The sequence below is a fragment of the Microchirus variegatus genome (genome assembly GCF_963457635.1).
Source record: "Microchirus variegatus genome assembly, chromosome: 5".
NCBI lineage: Eukaryota > Metazoa > Chordata > Actinopteri > Pleuronectiformes > Soleidae > Microchirus > Microchirus variegatus.
Window position 1 is genome coordinate 5973401 of NC_139806.1, and position 21671 is coordinate 5995071.

At 42.5% G+C, this 21671-nt stretch overlaps 1 protein-coding gene across 1 annotated transcript in view; it reads left to right on the forward strand.

The window, feature by feature from the left end:
• The window catches only part of LOC310926982 (neuropilin-1a-like), a gene marked incomplete at both ends in the record, with an annotated part of 100485 nt that extends 78814 nt beyond the window's left edge, over nucleotides 1-21671 (forward strand). Inside the window, 12 exons of the mRNA XM_083889213.1 lie at nucleotides 963-1118; nucleotides 2938-3082; nucleotides 6542-6717; nucleotides 8007-8162; nucleotides 10325-10469; nucleotides 12837-13019; nucleotides 13455-13499; nucleotides 17309-17446; nucleotides 19285-19622; nucleotides 20079-20175; nucleotides 20610-20654; nucleotides 21397-21671. Coding sequence (XP_083745339.1) covers nucleotides 963-1118; nucleotides 2938-3082; nucleotides 6542-6717; nucleotides 8007-8162; nucleotides 10325-10469; nucleotides 12837-13019; nucleotides 13455-13499; nucleotides 17309-17446; nucleotides 19285-19622; nucleotides 20079-20175; nucleotides 20610-20654; nucleotides 21397-21671 — 1899 coding nt within the window. The remainder of the gene's footprint in view (nucleotides 1-962; nucleotides 1119-2937; nucleotides 3083-6541; nucleotides 6718-8006; nucleotides 8163-10324; nucleotides 10470-12836; nucleotides 13020-13454; nucleotides 13500-17308; nucleotides 17447-19284; nucleotides 19623-20078; nucleotides 20176-20609; nucleotides 20655-21396) is intronic.

The following is a 21671-nucleotide window of genomic DNA, read 5'->3' on the forward strand; positions in this document are numbered from 1 at the left end:
TCATGTTTACACGTATTGCAAATACTCATAGACTTTGTATTGGAACCGTGATTTATTACTTTAATATACTCGTATTTGAACCATTATCATAAGGCTTACCTTTCAATACAGTACATGTTTCATTGTTTATTTAATCATCTTTACTAGGTTTTCTAACCATGTATTTAATGGTTTAGCCATTTAAGTATAAGCCATGTATTCTAACTATCTATTCATTAGCTTTTGCTATCAAATGTATCACTTTTTGTTTTATATTTAGCCATTTTCCATGTACTTGAAGCACAACGTTTCACATTTTTCTCACTATGGATCAAAAAGTTCATGTTGGTTAAAGCGGACCTAAACCAGAAGTTCCTATTAACGCTGTTTTTTTAGTGTGTATCTGCGTCATTACCTTGTTTATGAAGCCCTGAAGGTTCTAAACAAACAGTTCAGCCACTGCTGAGAACGTTGTGTTTTATTGTAATCTCGGGCTCAGCGAGATCTCTGAAAAAAATCCGTCTGGTTACGTAAACAGCGGTTCTCCGGAACAGCTCCGGGCACTAGTCCGGGCACATCTGGTTGCGTACATTGAACCGCAGAAGAAGAATAACGTCCGTTGGCTGGTGTGCTAAATATGTCACTTCCGGGTATTGGCCACAAGACAGTTGGGAAGCCTCTACGCTGGCTGGCCAATCACAATACACTCTGTCTTCTGGGTGTGAGAGTTGAGTCTGAAATATCGTGGCTGGGCAACAGCGTCAGAAAAGAGGATTTCTATCGGCTCATTTACAGCAACTAGGAGGTTTTTGACCATAAAAACAAGTTAATGTATGTAAGTAGACCTCCATAACTAACATATATGTGCAACAGGACCACTCTATGTGAGCTTTAAACCTAACCCGCCATAAGTAACATTTATGTGCAACAGGGACCTGTCTGTATTTCCACTCATGCACCGCTGTCCTTCACTGTGTTTCCAGGTGGACTTGGGCTTTCTCAGATTCATCACGGCCATCGGGACGCAGGGAGCCATCTCCAAAGAGACCAAGAAGCACTATTTCGTGCGCTCGTTCAAGGTAGACCTGAGCTCCAACGGCGAGGACTGGGTCCCCGTGAAGGAAGGCCCCAAGCAGAAGGTAATGAAATGAACGATGATTAAGTTGATGCGCTGTAACAACTCTTATCTGTACGATATTGACGAGCGACGAAGGACTCTGCTTTGCAATCAATGGGGGGAGGGAAATGTGAAGCGTTTAATCAATGTGTTCCGAGGCTGACAGGGTTTGGCAGCGTGCCTCATCTGAATGTCTCTGCTTTACATCGCACTTCCCATCATCAAAATCACAATCAATTTCCGGGAAGGAACACTGTTGTACAGGCGCTCGTCTCGTAGACACTCGTGAAGAAATGCAATGAGCTTCTCATTAAGCAACGTATTGATGGACGCGATGCGCTGTGCTAATAAGTCACGGCTTTGTCTCCGCGGCCGTTAAACGGAGCCTGCAGAGTTTTACACGGCGCTTAATGTGGACACAGTGTCCCTTGTTGAGAAGAAAGAGAGGCTGAGACGGTAGAATCAAAGATTAAGTCAAGTATGCAGTATGTTCTCTCCCAGGTCGCTGAGAAAATGCAGGCGCAGCAACAAAAGTCACACCAGTGGTAGAAACGGTTAGAGTTTAGCAGGAGCTATAGTAGTAATAATGCAAACATGATATTATATAAATGTATAAAACCAGAAGAAGAAAGGGAACAAAAGAGTTCACAGAAACAATGATCGTATTACATGGATTTCTTCAGACAATGGGCTAAACTGGTTGGTCCATTCTTTGGTAGTTGATTGGTTTTAAATTGACTGATTCTTTGGTTCAATGATTGGTTAGTAATGAAGATGGATTAGTCTTGGTTGACTGTTAATAGTTAGCGTCTCTGTTTCCGTGCTGTGTTTCCTCTTGTTTTTCTCTTGGTAAGTTCCTTTTGTTGTTTGATTCTTGGTCGGTTGGTTGCTCCAGTCTTTGGTTCCTGGGTTGATTGGTTGGTTGATGATTTCCTCGATTGGTTGATTGGTTTGTTCAATGATTAGTTGATAATTTGGTTAGTTGATTCTTTTTTCGAGTCTGAGTTGGGTCTCAGTTTCCTTGGTTTGTTCCTTCTGTTGGATATGAAAAAAATTGTTGGGTGTTTTATTGGTTGACTGATTCATTGGTCCTCCATTGTCTTTTGTTGTCTGATTCTTGGTTGATTGGTTGGTTGGTTGGTTGGTTGGTTGGTTGGTTGGTTGGTTGGTTGGATGGTTGGATGGATAGCTGGTGGGTCTATTCTTTGATTCCTTGGTTGGTTGGTTGGTTGGTCGGTTGGTCAGTTGATTGGTTGATTCTTTTGTTGGTTCTTTTTCTGGTTCCTTGGTTTGTTCTTTTTGTTGGTGGATTCTTTGGTTTCTTGATGTTTTTGTTCTTTAGATGGTTAGAGTGGTTAATACTTTATTTGACTGGTTGGTTGGTTGATTTTGTTTTATTGGTTATTTCTCAGTTTCCTTGGTTTGTTCCTTCTGTTGGATTTGAAAAAAATGGGTGTTTTATTGTTTGACTGATTCATTGGTCCTCAATTGTCTTGTGTTGTTGGTTGGTCGGTTGGTTTGTTGATTCTTTCGTTGGTTCTCTTTCTGGTTCTTTGGTTTTTTCTTTTGTTGGTGGATTCTTTGGTTTCTTGATGTTTTTGTTCTTTTGATAGTTAGAGTGGTTAATAGTTTGTTTGGTTGGTTGATTCTTTTATCGGTTATTTCTCAGGTTAATTGGTTCCTTTCTTTTTTTAGGTTATCGATTATTTGGTTCCTCGATTGCCTGATATAGCTGTATCAGCTTCTGTTAACAACTGCATGTAGTTAAAAAAAAACATTTCCTTGTGATCATATCAGTTGTAGAAGTAAGAGAATTAACCGAGATGTCCATCTGTGTTCAGATCTTTCAGGGGAACCACAATGCAATGGACGAAGTTCACGCCTTCCTTCCCAAACAGTCTCTGGCTCGTTACGTCCGCATCCGCCCCATGACCTGGGAGCAAGGCATCTGCATGCGATTCGAGGTCTATGGCTGCAGAACGTCAGGTAATGCTGATCAAAGTGTTATTGCGCAGTGATTTGTGTTTGACAGTAACTTTCAGGCTCACCCTGAGCTCCAGCAGCTGGAGTCCTATTGTTTTCAATCATGTAAAATGTCATGAATTTTTCATGTTAATTATACGCACAGGGATCATTAGAGTTTAATATAATCTCAGTCTTATCTAATAAAACACACATGGGTTTGTTTAATTTTTGAATATCTGTTTTCTGTTCTGTTTATAATCATTATAGTCTTTTTATTGTCTTCCTTTAACCATATTTACTTAAATTACATTTTCTTCTTACTTAGTCATAGTAGTAGTAAACTGATGCACTTTATAGAAGTCAAAAAAACAAAAAAATGGTTACCTTCTTTTGGTAAATAAAGTTTCTATCCATTCCTATTTGTACAAAATCTCTGTGTACCTTCCTATCAAAGACAAATTACTGTTGATTCTTCATGCGAACGGCTTGAAATGAGTGACAGTCAATCAGGTTTCACCTGCTTTTGGCACTGACCACCTCCTCCTGTCAGACGTCGTACTTGCCCTTTAAAAATCCCCTCTTCTCACTTTTTTCACATCATGAATCAAACTAACATGTTTTTGGCTGACGGACGAGAACCTCCTGCTGCTATCTGTTGATTTAAAATAATCGCTGCTTCCAAGGCGAACTCCCACAGAAGGACGCCGTTATTCATTACAGAGGAGCGGCAGGCAAAATCATGCTGCCTCATTACTCATCCTCTAACATTATATAAACCTCGGTCCTTGATGTGCCGCGGGCCTCTCTCGGTAGGAGAGCTTCATAAAGTAGATATTAGGCTCTTATTCATCGGAGAACAGGCTGCAGAGTGCTAGACAGGTGATTCGAGAGATATAATGACACAACTGGGAGCGTATGTGTGATGTGCAAGTATTTGCACACGAAGAGCCATTAATATCATCCACTTCTTAGCTCATAATTTCAAACGTCGTCTTTATTTTATTATTTTTTTATTATTATTATGTTTTCGTGCTGACAACACTTAAGAGTGCCTGCCTGGAGGTAATCCTATCATATTTTGGCCGACCGTATTTCAGTCCACACCACAGGAAGTGGGAACGATCGTGGTTCGCCAAAACTTTGTCAGAGGAACCTGTTCCTACGACAGGTGGACTACCATATTTAGTGATGTACTTGTAGTTGTGGGCAGACCATGGCCAAGGGGAAAGGGAACTTGGCTTGTAACCAGAGGGTTTGAGTCTCCACCAGGGTTAGGGTTAGGGTTAGGGTTGGGGTTCGGGTTGGGGTTAGGAGTTTAAAAGCTAAAACTTAAGTAGCACTGGCCTACTGATCTGGTTGGTGGTGGTGGTCCAGTCCAGGGCCAGCAGACGGGACCAGGGTACGATCCCCAAGGGGAAAGGGAACTTGGCTTGTAACCAGAGGGTTTGAGTCCCCACCAGGGTTAGGGTTAGGGTTTGGGTTCGGGTTGGGGTTAGGAGTTTAAATAATAAAATTTAAGTAGCACTGGCCTACTGATCCGGTTGGTGGTGGTACAGTCCAGGGCCAGCAGACGGGACCAGGATACCATCCCCAAGGGGAAAGGGAACTTGGCTTGTAACCAGAGGGTTTGAGTCCCCACCAGGGTTAGGGTTAGGGTTGGGGTAGGGTTAGGGTTAGGGTTAGCAACCCGCATCGCTCCCTATTTCGAGGAAGGTTTCTAGTAGAGGATGGGTTAAATGCAGGACTGATATAAGACACATTTATTTATTTTTTATTTATGTATGTCGATTGGCAGAACTCATTGACCAGCGTCCTTCTCTTACTAGCACCTTCTGGTGGGCCAAGCAGAAAGAAATCCCCATGGGGTGAATACTTGTTTAGGGAGCATCCTGGTGGGTAGTTCCCATAGCCACAGTTCCTATACCTGTTTGGTCTGAAAATGCCCATTTTCCCTGAGGGAACACAAAAGGAAAAACTTCCCGGCAAATGACTGGTTGTTGGTTAATTCCTTCTTTTGGAGATCCCCATCTGACCCAGTCTTGGTGGCCAACGAAACAAGGTTGTGCTGAATTATTGGCAACTCTGTTGAAACTGTTGACTTCTATATTGAATCCCAAACAAAGACCCTAATGAAATGATGAAAATTAATTTTCAAGACGGACTCTCGTGAAAACACCAACAGTGCTGTTAGTCGTGAGTATCGCTGTAAATTAACATAATGAAGGATTTACATCCTCAGAAGCTGCCGCTAAGCTCCAGATGTAAATCTTAAATGCATATGTCACATTAACAAACAACACACACAGACACACGCAAACACTGGGAGGACCCGGGCTGTTTCCGGCAGGATATGAGAACAAGCTGATTGTGTATAATGAATTAAACTTGGCTCAGAATGACCAGACCATTGTGCTCAAGTATTTTAGAATGTTATTAAGTTTGCTTTTTCCAGGAAAAAAAGAAAACACAGTGTCCCAATTGTTCTGTAATTATCCCACTTTGCATCCTAATGCTCGATGGACCTAAAATGGCAAGATTGGAGTAATCAGATTGACCTGATTTGTTAAACAGATTGTATTATAGCCTCAAGGTCACATGACGCTTCAAGACATGACAGTGATGTGCCACAGTTTGACAAATGTAGAACATACACATTTTCAACTGGTTGTGTTTACATGGATTTTTTTTTTACAGAAGGCACAGAAGATAAAATATTGCCATAAAAGGATTTGTTAATTAGCGAGTGTTTTACGCTGTACTTTATCTGACTTTAATCCAGTCCAGATGGAGTAAAACATTGAATATATCGCCACTCGTTGTAGATTTACATTTGCGCTGCTTGAAACAACAAAAGCTCTCTGTTTTCCTTATTTACTCCCATGAAAAAAAGAAGTCAAGATCACAAATCATACATTTTGGACAGGAAAATGCAGATCCCCTGTGTAAAACCCTCAAGTCAAGTGAATGTAATTTATAAAGCCACACTCCACACATCGCAAATCAGAAATTTGCCTCGGGGGATTTTAAATCTGCGATATTTGAGCTGGAAAAGGAAAAACAGCGCTCTCTTTTCCATTTTTGGACAGATACACAATAGACACCTTACGTAAGCATGATCTGTTTACAGTATAAACAATAGAAAGTAGACAATGTTATTGCCGACTATCGTATTTATAGTACAGCAGTAGGAGCACGAGCAGTTGATGTTTTAGTAAGAACAGTAGTCATATTATAGTTTAGAATCTTTCTAATGATACCAGAAAGCTTCATCTTTAACTTGTTCCAGAGAAGATAAATGACTCTTTTGTGTCTCAAGTCTGGGGTCTGAAGTGTTGCATCAACCCCCAGAGGGCAACGGCTAAATCCGCCGACTAAAGCAATGACAAGATAACGATGGCAGTGTAGCGCTGGCCAGCATTATCACACTGTACGCCTTCAAAAGTTTCTTATCCTCACTCTCCGTCTCTATGCCCCGCGCAGACTACCCGTGCTCAGGGATGTTGGGGATGGTGTCGGGTCAGATCGCCGACGCTCAGATCAGCGCCTCTTCGTACGCCGACCGGGGCTGGGTCGCCGAGAACGCTCGCCTGTTAACGGGGAGGTCGGGCTGGACCGGGCAGCAGACCAAGCAGCCTTTCAGAAACGAGTGGCTGCAGGTGAGTTTGGGATTCTTGCCGCATCAGCAACTGCTGTGTTGAAAATGTATAGTATATCACGAGATTTTCAAATATCTCAGATTTTTGGGCCTTGAGAACACACAATTCTGATTTTATCGACTTTGAGGTCAAATCCAAAGAAAACTCTTGAGCTTAGACCTTAAAGCGTAACTTTGCAACTCTGGTACCTTTTTGGCTTTAACTCTACGGAGCTCCCCCTACAGTTTCGGAGTACCTGTTTTTAAGACAGCACCGTAAACATCCATCAACGCTACCCCCTCCTTCGCCTCTTGCTCCTGGCCCATGTGCGTTTGTTTTTTAACGGAGCCACAAACTCAAGCTGTGGAGCCATGTCCATCCCGTTCAGCATCTTCTTTGGATTCTTTTGTGTTTTTCAATTCTCAGTCCTGATGTTTACTCCGCTTCCTCTTCCTCCGACAACCGTTTTTTTTCTGCTTCGTTTTCGCCGCCTCTGCCACGATGAACATCTAAAATAACGCTATCGTCACCTTGATCTTATAGCCAGTCGAAGCAATTTGCATTTCTCAGACTTTTAGAGATGTTGCGAGACCCTCCCAATTGTGAGGACTTGGGGTCGGCGACCATGATCTTGCACAAACAGACAGTAAATCCCAATTTATACTCCTGCGTAAAGTGCTGTGCGTAGGTTTTTAAGTGTCCGTCACTCCGTCAAGGGACAACGGAGACGGCAAAGCTAAGCTGCGATTGGTCCTCAGGACAGGCCGAGTGAAGCTGCTCTGTGCCGGCTCACAGTGAGCACCGAGCGTCCACAGAGGCGGAGCTGATCACCGCCGACAACGTCGCTGCCAAACTATAAATACGTCATATCTTAATACACAAACCACATGTTTAGACTCTAAATGGCCAATTTCTCGCCTCAAATTATCTTAAAACTGCGTTCCGTGACACAGAAAATCGAGAAACGTCCACTGTTTCAACAACAACAGTCTTTCTCTCTCGGACGCCATTGCTCACTGTAGCCAGAAGCACAACAACCTTGCGTAGCGACCCCTACTGATCGGGCGGGAAATTGCAGCGCGTATCCGTCACCACGACGGAGAAGTGTGAAGGCTTGAGGTGTCTACGTGGTTACGCAGTCGCATTACGCAGTCGGAGAAGTATAATGTGGCGTACAAACATCTCCCCCAATGTCCCCCGCAACAAGACATTTAACCATCACAGTGACTGTAAAGCTGTTGAATTAGGGTTAACTATCCCACATAGGTCCCTTGCTAACCGATTAACTGTTGCCTTCTTCTCGTCGTCAGGTGGATCTGGGCCAGGACAAGTTTGTGAGCGGCGTGTTGATCCAGGGAGGGAAACACCGCGACAGGAACGTCTTCATGAGGAAGTTTAAAGTGGGCTACAGTCTGTACGGAGAGGACTGGACCTTCGTCAAAGAGGAGAACACCACCAGGCCAAAGGTCAGTCTGCTACATTCCTTTCTCTTGTTTTGGTACGCTCCGTTTTGAGTCCATTTAAACCGCTGCCTCGTGTCATATTCAGAACCTCCTTGGTGGAACGTTTACGAAAGTTTGACGTCGACAAGTTGCCTGAGCCCCCTGGAGTTTGTCTTTGAAAAAGGTTTCAAACTGATTTTCTTCCTTTGCCTTTAATCGTTGCGTTACATCATTACTCACATGCACTGATATAATCGTGTAAAAGTGGACCCCCCCCCCCCTTTCTTTTCTTTTTTGGGGAATAAGAGAAGCTGTTAATTGGTTGTTTAAATGTCAACGTACTTTTTTCTATTTTTGACCTGTGAGTTTTTAGCCGAAAGAAAGCGTGCGAGTGATGAACCTTTTAATGAGCGACTACCAAACTGTGCAGATCCATGTAAAAGTACCACCGCTGCGTAGTACGCCACGGGAAAATGTACATTTTCGAAGTACAAAAATCTAGTTTGAGATGAACTGCACCACCGTAACATTCAGTCACGTCTCCAGCTCCCACTTCCTTATCATACAATTCTCCACGCTTACTCGCTCGCTCTCGCTGCGTGGTACGGCGCTCATTTTGGCCGAGGCAGATTAACAGAAACTTAATTCGTGAAATAAAGTGTGATCTGTGGTTTTCCTTTAAAAAAAAAAAGCCTGCGGGGCGTACGCTCGACTCCCGGAATGAAATTATATAGACTTGTATTTGTCCAAGACTCTTGAGGACTCGCCGAAGTAAATAATGCGAGAATACAATAAATGTCGAGGGGGGAAAGTTTATAAGAAGTATGGAGTTAAGAAATGTTGCTGCGGCAAAAGGTTAAATAAGTTCATGCTCACACAAACACCCACCAGCATTAATTCATTTGTTCTTTCGCTCACTCACTCGCTCGACAGCCACATCAGACGTCCCATAATTCTCATGTGGGTTCATTAACTTCTGCGCTGTTGGCTGCAAGGACACAGGCTGACAGTACGGCTCCTCTGCGATTCCCTTTATGTCCTGGTTTAGCATTAACAGCAGCTTCAATAATGAATGAACGACACAAACGGCAGCAGCGCCTACGGAAACTTGACACATCGCCGTTCTGTTGATCCACTTCGGCCTCCATCAGTGAGTTTAAATGTGTTATTGTGTGTCTGTGACCATCAGGGTCCATGTTCCTGTGGATTTTCTCTATGGACTCTTTCTTTTAATGCTTTTTTAAAGCGGAACTAGACCGGAAGTTCCTATTAACGCTGTTTTTTTGGTGTGTATCTGCGTCATTACCTTGTTTATGAAGCCCTGACGACGGTTCGAAACAAACAGTTCAGCCACTGCTGAGAACGTTGTGTTTTATTGTAATTTCGGGGCTCAACAAGATCTCTGAAAATCCCGCAATAGTTACGTAAACAGCGGTTCTCCTGAACAACCAATCGTCCTGCTCCGGGCACTAGTCCGGGCACATCCGGCTGCGTACATTGAACCGCAGAAGAAGAATAACGTCCGTTGTGGAGGTGTTTCACGAGCGACAGTGTCTTCTGACTCTGGTTTAAAGTCATCAAAGGGACTGTGGCGGGGAGTCGTGAAGAAGCTATTTTTAAACACTGTTAAAACAATGTTTTGATAATGAGGAGCAGTGCATCCACCGTTCCAGAGGGGGGCGCTGCGCTTCTGAGAACGGATGTGCTGGATAGTACTGGCCAATCACAAGACTCTGTCTTCTGGGGGTGAGAGTTCACTCTGAAATCTCGCAGCAGAAAAACACCGTCAGAAAAGAGGATTTCTATCGGCTCGTTTACAGCAACTAGGAGGTTTTTGACCATAAAAACAAGTTAATGTATGTAAGTAGACCTCCATAACTAACATTTATGTGCAACAGGACCACTCTATGTGACCTTTAAACACTTATTAATCATCCTGACGTAAACCAGACAAGCCCAAACCCGCTGCTTTGATGACCTTCGCAGGTGTTTCCATCAAAATCTGCTTGCGTGTCGCTCACTGAGCTGCAGAACATCAGAACAGTTGCCGTCTCTTCCTCAAGATTCCAGTTCGCCCTTTGAAAAAAAAAAAAACACGATAACTCATCCTGAGTTGTCTGGCATCTGGTGGTGGTGGTGGTACCAGGATTTGATTTTTACGCCTCTGTTTCTTATTTCCCCCGCAGATTTTCTCCGGGAACCAGAACCACGACACTCCAGAGCTGAGGGCCGTGGTTCCGTTCATCACGCGCTTTGTCAGGATCTACCCAGAGAGAGCCACCTCCGAGGGCCTGGGCCTCCGACTGGAGCTTCTGGGATGTGAACTGGAAGGTTTGTCACTGAAATACACTCTGGCTAAACCTTACATTTACACAGGTTTAAAGTGGAGCAGAGATCAGGTGACACAGGGAATCGTAACTGCTGGCGCCCCCCTGTGGCAATTTGTCTCGGCGTGTTCTGTCTTTAATATGACGTTGTTTCAGAGGAACTCTCCCGTGGTTTCTGGTTTTGGCAGATATGTTCTTGGTTGAGAACAGCGCTCGGTAACCAGTCGCAGAAACTGAGCGGCTTAATTTCTGTCTGTGACACGTCGCCTTATATTGTCTGGGTAGAATGACATCACCAGTCAGGAAGGAGGCACATTAACGCATGATGCGTTACCATGGCGACTGACCGGTAAAAGACGCACATGCCGGGGCACCGCTTACCAGTTAGCTGCGTTAGCTCCTTTAGCGCCGTTAGCGTGCCTACAGTCGAATAATCAATAACCAGTGCCACTGTGTACTGCGTATGTGCGCCTCTGTTTTTAAAGTTTAGCGTTACTTTAGAGACTAATTTTTAACAATCGGGCATCACATAAACATTTTTTCCGGTCAGTCGTCAAGGAAACGCTAACGTGCGTTAACGTTAAGCACCGCTAACGTGCGTTAATGTTAAGCGCCGCTAACGTGCGTTAACTTTAAGCGTCATTAACGTGCCCAGCACTAATATTTATACTCAGCTATCTTTTATATTATATTATATTATATTATAATAGTTGCATTAAAAAAATATATTTTGCAGACTGCAAATCATGTTTATGTTTTGAAATCACGTTTTGACATGAGGTGCCACCTACCGCCGTCTACCAATCCTTGCAGTCAGTAGAGTCTCAGCTGCCGAGCAACCACGGGTTGCCAGTTATGTCAGAAAACGAAACCTAAAAGACTATTTTGAATTTGAGTGTAGTAACCGTTTTTGGCCACATTCTTACATATGACACCTTCAAAGAGGAGATACTGACGTAGTGGCTGACTCCTCCCCCTTTTGCTGGGATTTTGTGTGTGTGTGTGTGTGGGGGGGGGGGGGGGTGGTGTGTGATGTTTACACTAAGCCTGTAAATGTAATGTTTTTAACAGATAAACGGTGTTTTTTTTGCATGTTATGTGAACGTGGCATTACATCAGACGTGGTCACACACACACACATACACATAAGGCTGCTGCGTATCTGCAGTGTTTGGTTTAATGAGGGAGAGAGAGAAAGGCTGACGCAGTGGTCGGAGAGAGAGAGAGAGAGAGAGAGAGGGAGGAAGAGAGGAGGGAGAGCTCCAGGTGAGGAAGAGGAAGAGATAAATGGAGGAGGGGAGGTTGTGTGCTATACTATCCAGGTGAAAATGATAAAAACTTCAAAATAAAAGCCCTTCCACAATCAGTGCTTTTAACAGTACCAGAAAATGACTGGTCGAAGCTGAAGACTTTTTTATAATATTACAGGTTAGGGTTAGTAAGTAAAAGTCTTAAAGTGCAAGAAATATTTGTACTTTGTTACATTACAACACTGCAATTCAAATACAGTCACTTCCTGACACATAAAACCTTAATGCTTTTGTTTTTCTGATGCTCAGTTGAGCCGCAATGTTGTAAAAAAATGTTTTTTGGGGGGAAAAGAAAGTATCATAAACATCAAAATGTGTGTGTTAGAGAAGAAAGGAAGAAAGGGAAGGCGGGAAAAAAGCACTATTTGGTATGTGCGGTTAAGACGAACAGTTTCACTTCAAAGGGAAAGTACAGAAAACACACACACACACACACACACACACATTAGACAAGTGAAAAACTATACCCACACACACACACACACACCATCTGTCACACTCAAATGCACACATGCCGTATGTGAACACTGGAAAAGATTAAACGATGCACAAAGAAGGGAGGGTCTGCCTACACGCCACTCCCCCAACACACACACACACACACAATAGAAATCATCTTAAATGTTGTTCATGTATGTACAAACTAGTTTTAAAGGTGCATTATGTAATAAATCTAAATCCATAAAATCCTCCTAATATGTCACAGAGACTCAGGAATAATGTTCATATAACAAACTGAACTCACCAACAACAACAGTACAGACAAAATATTTGCATAAAAAAATTTTTTTTGCAGACTGCTTTTTGGCATGTGGCGCCACCTACCGCCGTCTACCAATCATTGCAGTCAGTAGAGTCTCAGCTGCCGAGCAACCACGGGTTGCCAGTTACGTCAGAAAATGAAACCTAAAAGACCTCTGTATTTTGAATTTGAATGTAATAACCGCTTTTGGCCACATTCTTACACATGGCGCCTTTAACTCTTGAGACTATGACAGTATTTTATGTATCATCCTTATATCGTTCATTCTGACCCCCGTCTCCTTCTCCTTCCTCCTCAGAAATCACGACGACGGCTCCTCCCACCACACCCATGGCCTCCACGCTTCCCATGACCACGTTCGGCGCGACCACCACGGCGCCCATCACCGTGCCGGGCACAACCGCGACCGCCGACTGCGACGAAGGGCAAGAGCACTGTGGCGGCGAGACGGAGGCGCCCGACGACTACGACACAGCAACAGGTTAACAACAACAACAACAAAAACACCCTCATCCATGTCTGTGTGTCAAAATGAAAATAAATGCCTTAAAATGCATCCAGTCTGGCACATGTGAAAGTCGCCAGAGTAATAGACCATCAAAAAATGTCTCCATCATCCTCCCTCGCACTTTCAGTTTTAAGTCATGTTTAAAAAAAACTTACACTTTTATGTCTCTGCAAAGATTTTCTGTCAAACAGAAAAATCCTCTGCATCTCTACTATCAGATATTGATTTCTCTGAGTGTGTGTGTGTGTGTGTGTGTGTGTGTGTGTGTGTGTGTGTGTGTGTGTGTGTGTGTGTGTGTGTGTGTGTGTGTGTGTGTGTGTGTGTGTGTGTGTGTGTCGGCATCTGTGTGGGAGTGACCGCCCCCCCTTTGACCTCTGACCTTACTCCAACTGTCCCATCTGTTCACAGCAGGAAGCACGCCGGCACCTGACCCAATCATGGACTTCATGCCAGGTGAGGCTGTCCGCCGCCATCTGCTTCCACGTCTCGGGGAATAAATCTAGTCTTTGATTTACTCTTTTTTTTTTAGTGAGCAGTTTCTTCTGTCTTTATGTCTTCTCTACATAATACGCGGTTACCAGATCAGCACTTAAATGCAGCACAATGGCTCCAAAACATGACCAAATGTGTGATTTGTTTACATTAAATCTATGTTATAACCAGGTTAAATCAGTACTACTACCACAACTAAGAACTAGCTGGTGTTAGCTCATTAGTTAGCCATGCTATTTTCTCTCCATAGTACTTACTTCACCAATGCTAAGAATATTACATAATACAGTGTATTCAAGGAAGGAAAATAAAGAAAGAAAAAAGTTACACAGTTAGGTCAATTATTAGCCATGCTATTTTCTCAGCCTGTTGTATACTTACTTCACCAATACTTGACATGCTAACTCGCGTAGCCGTCGGCAAACATTCATTTCAAGATAGCGGAGAAGAAGATTACACATAACAGTGTTTTCAAGGAAGGAAAATAAATAAAGAATAAAGTTATCATGAAGTAAACAACAGTGTTGACAACTTGACAAGTGACCGTAGTGTAGCTACATATGTGATTTTCCTGCACATTTTCTCGAGCTCATGTCTGAAAACAACTTTTGTAAAAGATTAACTCTTTAGAACACAGAGCATTTAAGCACCTTTTTTTCGCCGTTATTATATCAAAACGTATATAGATAACCAGGTTAAACCAGTACTGCTAGCAAAACTAATAATTAGGAGGGAAATTAGCTGGTGTTAGCTCATTAATTAGCCATATTTTCTCTCCATAGTAAGCCTATGGTACTTACTTCACCAATGCTAGACATGCTAACTCTGGTAGCCGTCGGCAAACGTTCATTTCAAGATAGCGGAGAAGAAGATTACACATTACAGTGTATTCAAGGAAGGAAAAGAAAGAAAGAAACAAGTTATCATGAAGCAAACTGACCAAACAACAGTGTTGACAACTTAGTGACCGTAGCGTAGCTACATATGTGACTCCAAACCAAATTTTCCTGCACATTTTCTTGAGCTCATGTCTGAAAACAACTTGTGTAAAAGATTAACTTTTAAGCACCTTTTTTCCCCCATTATTATATTAAAAAGTATATAGATAACCAGGTTAAACCAGTAGTGCTAGCACAACTAATAATTAGGGGGGTGGAATTAGCTTGTGTTAGCTCATTTATTAGCCATATTTTCTCTCCATAGTAAGCCTATTGTTCTTACTTCACCAACGCTAGACATGCTAACTCACGTAGCACGTGTTGTGACACTTACAGTCACAACAGTGTTGGTGACTGTAGCGTAGCTACATTTAGCGACGATTCAGACCCCACGCTGAATCAGACGCAGTTGAAGAGACGTAGGCTATCGAGGAACATCGGTTTACAAAGTGCAGAGAAACTGTGACGTTGACTGCTCTGCTAACGTGCCGAGGTTTTTTACATTTGGATTAAATGGAGAGGGAGCAGGAGAGGGGGATGAATAAGCACAAAGAGAGAAGAAGAAGAAGAAGAAGAAGTGTCAGCAAAAGGAATGGACAGAGAGAGTCGGTGGGAACGGGAGAATGGAGGTGAAAGAGAGGGAAAAGAATAAAGGCCTCTTGGGTCTCAATTAGCTTGAGCCGGAGCATCGCGTGAAGACAGGCTTGAGGTTGGAGGGAGGAAAAGAAGGAGGAGGAGGAGGAGGAGAGTTAACATGCAGCTCCACGGTCATCTCTGCATCCTATTAGCCTCTCAGAAAACAACATGTCCAGTGTTCAGAGGAGTCTACGCGTTCATGTGGACGCTGTGGTGAACCACTGCCGCCGGGCGACTGCTGGCACAGGCCGACGCACAGTGTTGTTGTTCTTCTTCTTCTTCTTCTTCTTCTTCTTCTCTCTGTTTGGGGCGTATTTCAGGGCCCACATCCGCACATTGGTGGCACCACACCCTTCAGCGTAGAAGCTTTTTTTCTCTCTCCGTCGACGTCCTGATCCCAAACATATGTACATGTGTTTGACTGCGAGTCCGTTTCCAGAACAACAGCCCGCGGCACCGTCTCGTCTGATGATGTATGCAATCACAACCATCTCGCTCCGCTCTGCTCCATCTGGACGTCTTAGACCGTTTCTGTGCAATATATTTTCCTTACAAGCTACGCAATTTACACTGAGCGCACAATAGAGCGGGAACAGCTTTGTCATATTGATGTTACGACGCGGCTCGCAGTTATTTCCTCGCGCCCGCCTCGTCTCTCGCACACGATATTACACAATATGTACGCGTTATCGTCGCAGATCTGGTATGAAACTCGTCTGGAAGATCTCATACCTAAGTGTAATGTGGACGCCTGAAGCTCATATAGATTCTTTCAGATGGTCACATGTAGGGCTGCAACACTCTACACTCTGAGAAATAAAAGTGCTAAGTAGAACCATATAAGGTTCTTCGGCTTGTCCTCATAGGAGAACCCTTTTTGGAGGGTTCCACCAAGAACCCTTTTTAAACCCTTTATTCAGGAAAGGGGTTTTAAAGGGTTCTCTGGATCCAAATGGTTCTTACTGGAACCGTTAGTGTTGCCAAGAACCCTTGAAAAACCCTTTTTTTCAAAGCAAATGGTTCAAGGTAGAACTTCAGCCCTTGTAGAAGAACCCCTTTGGAACCCTTTTTTCTAAGAGGGTAACAACTATTTTCATAATAGTCGTCCATAAAATCCTCCTAATATGTCACAGAGACTCAGGAATAATGTTCATATAACATATTGAAATCATGTTTTGGCATGTGGCGCCACCTACCGCCGTCTACCAACCATTGCGGTCAGTAGAGTCTCAGTTGCCGAGCAACCACGGGGGTTGCCAGTTATGTCTGAGCTACAATGGCGGAGAAAACCTAAAAAACCTTTTGAGTTTGAGTGTAGTAACCGTTTTTGGCCACATTCTTACATACGGCGCCTTTAATTGAGTACTTGTTTGGTTTGTAAAATGTCTTTACTGTTGTCATACATCGAGTGAGAATCTCCCTTAGACTTCATTTAAATTGGTTTACAACAAGTGGAGTCGCCCCCTGGTGGCTATAGAATATATTCTTATATCCTGGATGGCTCGATCCAGTATTACACAGGCGCGGTTACTCTCAGGGAAAATATGGCTAGGGAAAAAACAGATTTCAGCCACTTCACAAAAGACTCACCATATATATTAGTTATGGAAGTTTAATTACGTCGATGATATCTTAAGAATATGTTTATTTAGTTTGAGTGAGATTCACTGGTGACACTTAAGGAGCAGAGGAGTCAAATATGTATTGATATTTCACAAGCTGTGTTACAGAGGATGAAGCGTGAAACTGTACAGACCACTGTAAAGATACAGCATGAACTAGAAGAATGTGGCCAAAAACGGTTACTACATTCAAATTCAAAATACCGAGGTCTTTTAGGTTTGGTTTTCTGACATAACTGGCAACCCGTGGTTGCTTGGCAGCTGAGACTCTACTGACTGCAATGATTGGTAGACGGCGGTAGGTGGCGCCACATGCCAAAAACATGATTTCAAAACATAAACATGATTTGCAGTCTGCAAAATATATTTCTTTTAATGCAAATATTTTGTCTGTACTGTTGTTGTTGGTGAGTTCAGTTTGTTATATGAACATTATTCCTGAGTCTCTGTGACATATTAGGAGGATTTTATGGCCAGTTGCTTTAGATTTATTACATAATGCACCTTTAAGTGAAGTTTGTCGTTGTTTTTTTTTATAAGCCTCTAACAACATCTGTTGTGTCTTCACTTGCAGCCTACGTGTGGTTCGCCTGCAACTTTGAGTTCTCGTCGTCCTGCGGCTGGTCCAGAGAGACGGGCGGGGGAGCCGAGTGGCTCATCCAGACCAACGACGCGGCTTCTGCCCACAGAGGCCCCGCCCATGACCACGCAGGTACGACTGCGTGTGTGTGTGTGTGTGTGTGTGTGCGTGCGCGCGTTCACCTTTGTGTTTTCCAGCAGCTCCACGCTGCAGATGCTGTGCGAGCGTTCGCCGTCTGCAGCTGTTGAAAAGTCTGTCTAACCCTCTTCTTTTTTTTTTTGTTAGATGTTGGAATATTTTAAAACCTCGGCTTTAAATAACACTCGAGTCTCTCGGTGCTGCTGGGAATTCACAACTGTACCTGTTTTTCTGTTTTAAGCAATAGGGACAGATGCTTATGATGTATAAAACAAAAAAAAGAGAAGAGAAATAATAGAAATCCCTCTGGACACACTCTGTAACTTTGTTCCTGCTCTGAAGGACTTGATATGGGTATAAATATACTAATGTAACTATTAAAATAATTATATTATTATTATAATAATAATAATAATTTAAGTTCTTTATATTCAATTCTATTTATATTTTATTTTACATATGATTGAGTTTATGGTTAAACTGTTAAATAATCAGCATCAATTAATTCTATTTCTAATCTATATCTATATCTCTATCTATATCCCCACTCAATTCAATATGGCCGATCACTTAATAAGAATTTATAATGACTTATTTCTGTCTGTTTTTTTAGTAATATATTGTTTTTGCATCTTAAAAACGTATTCTGTATCGGTCCATATCAACACAGGCACTTTTATTTTGAAATTCTCCAAAAACTACCACTGCTATAGTAGTAGAATAGTTGACCGGCCCCCTACTGGCCACAATGAATACTCATTGCCCCCCAGATTGGTTTATATATCAATATAAGAAACATTTTAACCCCCAATTTCAGTCAGCGTCTCGTCACTAAAGGCTTATAGGCTCAGATTGTTGTTTATTTGGTACATTTTTAACAGTGTTAGGCAATAATTAATGGATTCCTTCCTTGGAAAAATGTTGTTTTTGAATGTTTGAGTGTCGTAGTAAACAAAATAATCAGAAAACTTAGATTCAAAGTTTCTAAATGAGTAATAATAAATGGCATAAACAGGCATGATAATGAGTTCCAGAAAAACAGACGATAGAATAGAATAAAATAGTCCTTTATTGTCATTGTTACCTGTACAACAAATTAAAAAGTGCCAGACGGTTAGTGCATCAATAAATAAATAAATAAAAAAAACATAAAAAAATATGTGATGTGGGAGCCCTTATATCAGTATTACCCAGGCAAAACAGTCACAAAATTGTTGAATTAAAGGTTGATCACAAATGTACAGACGATTTCATTCAGTGGCAACAACTCGACAACAACAGAATAAAACTCAACCCTCATTCAAAGGAAATAAGAAAGACACTGCAGAGAGAAAAACCCTCAAAAAGACGAGCAGAAGTTTTGAAAAAAACGTCCTTGAAGATGCTTTTGAAAACACTCAGACGCTCAGATTCATCATCGCGCCTCGCCGCTCGCTCTGGCCTTCTCTCCATACACAGCTCCTCTGATGGATTTTTCCTTTTGTAGGGACAGAGGCAGCAGCAGCAGCAACAGCAGCAGCAGGAGAGACTCTAAAATGAATGATTTCACCTTGATTTCTTGACTCAACCAGATCAGGAATAAAAAATGAGGGCCGCTCTTATGTCAAGTCACCTAAAACATTCAAGTTTTGACTCCTTGAATGCATCAAATCCTTTCAGGAGATGCATTCTTCACCATTAAACTCCCTCTTATCGCATCAAAAGGCTGATTTTAATACATTACATACACTTGTGAAAGTATAATTAACCCTTCTTGGTAGTAGTTTGCATTATGGAGACCATTTTCACCATTGACAATAACCTCTTACCTTGTCTGATGCTGCCCCCTGCAGGCCGAATGGGGAACTTTATCTACATGCACCTGCTGGACACAGGGACGCGCGGTAAAACGGGCGAAGGCGGCGATGAAGATGCGGAGCTGGAGATGATGGAGGAGGAGGAGGAGGAGGAGAGAGTCGCCCGGCTGGCCAGTCTGCCCATCACGGCGGCCGACGCCGACCTGTGCATGTCCTTCTGGTATCACATGTTCGGCGAACGCGCCGGCTCCCTCCACATCAGGCAGAGGAAGGAGACGGAGGGCGAGCAGATGCTGTGGACGCTCAGCGGACGCCAGGACAAACGCTGGAGGGAGGGACGGGTTCTCCTGCCGCACTCCAGCGTCTCATATCAGGTAAACACCGGGACTCACTTTGGTGCTTTTCTTTTTAAAGTGAATTTCTAGAGGTCCAGTTTGTCACATTTAGGCGGTTTTAAATGCAGAAATTGTATAAAAACACTTTTGATTTTCTCTATGGACTTTTTGTGTGGGAGATGTTGTGGTTGACTCAGAGCGGTCTGAAGCTTATTCTTTGTTATTCTCTTCCGTTCAGTTGTACACCCGTGTGTAGTTTCCTTTGCACAAATGTATGGGAAGCATCAGGCAAAAGGGAAAACGGTTGGTTGCAATATGCAACTTCACCTCTAGATGTTGCTAAATCTTACACATCTTTGCTTTAACACAGCAGACTGAGGCATAACTGAGTAGATTTTAGATGTGTGTTTTCAGTGTTGTTTTTTTTGCCTGCTCCTGTTCCACTGAATTCAGATATGACTCTAAGTCTTTGTTTGTTTGTTTGTTTGTTTACAGGTGGTGGTGGAAGGCGCTGCAGACAGACACAGCACGGGTCACATAGCTGTGGACAACATCCAGATCCTGGATGGGATCAATGCAGAGGACTGCAAGGGTGTGTAGCACCAGACAGTAGTTTTTGTTTGCATATGTATATATATATATATATATACATATGTGTATATATATATATACAAAAATATATATGTATGTATATGTATATATATATATGTATGTATATATGTATAGAATATATATTTATGTGTGTATATATACTGTATGTGTATATATGTATATATGTTTATATATGCATGTATATATGTGTATGTATGTATATATATATATATATACATATATGTATGTATGTATATACTGCATGTGTATATGTGTGCATATGTGTATAGAATATATATTTATATGTGTGTGTATATATACTGTATGTGTATAAATGTATATATATATATGTATATATGTGTAATTATGTGTATATATATATATATATATATATATATTTAAGCTGATAGATGCTGCGTTTCTTTTCCCCTCCAGATCCAGAAACTCCGACGTCTCCGCCGACCGAGATCATCATCTTACGTAAGCACGTCATCATTGTCATGGCTTTTTTATCAGTTGTTGTTGTTGTTGTTGTTTGTTTGTTGTTGTTTTTTTGCAGCGTATACTTTCATTTTCCATCGACACTGAATTTTGTCATATTCTTCTTCCTTTCTTCCACTGATTTCCAGTCTGTTGTACTACATCGTCATGGAGCCGGTCAATTAATAGCCAGTTATTTTTGACTTTATTGAAGTCTAAATAGCTTCAAAGATTTTCTTAGGATCAAAATATGTACTTAAATAAAAAAGATAATGCAGCAAACATATTCTTAAGATACTGTAGATTTTAAGTCTTTTATTAAGTGGCAAAATCTGAACTATCCCATTTAAACTTTAATAATACACATCATCATTTATTTATTTATTTATTTACTGTTGGGATTGATTTTGCATTTATTAAAATCCCGGTCCACATCCCATCAACTATAATATGACATGGTGGTTTGTGAGCTGTACTGCGGCCAGCCACCAGAGGGCGACGCAGATGTTTTTTTGGCTGCGTGTCCAGCTTCATGTGCACTGACCGCTTCCTCTGTGGTGCGTTCATTGCAACATTTACAAGTTCAAGTCGCCGCGATGAAACAAAACCAGACAAACACTTGCGGTCGTGCTCTTTCTTCTTTTATGGTGCAGAAACACGTGAAACCGCCATTTTGTTTCTTTAGGCCTTTAATGACAGGCCGTTTGTAACTTTGTGTCCAATTCTTGCGTCTGTCCTGCAGCGCTGGACTCTCTGTCTCAGGAGACCAGCGAGCTCGGAGGACCGGGCAACATGCTGAAGACGCTGGACCCCATCCTCATCACCATCATCGCCATGTCCGCGCTGGGCGTCTTCCTGGGCGCCATCTGTGGCGTGGTGCTGTACTGCGCCTGCTCTCAGGGCAGCATGACGGACAGGAACTTATCCGCCCTGGAAAACTATAACTTTGAGCTGGTGGACGGCGTCAAGCTAAAGAAGGACAAGATGAACGGACAGACTAACTACTCAGAGGCGTGA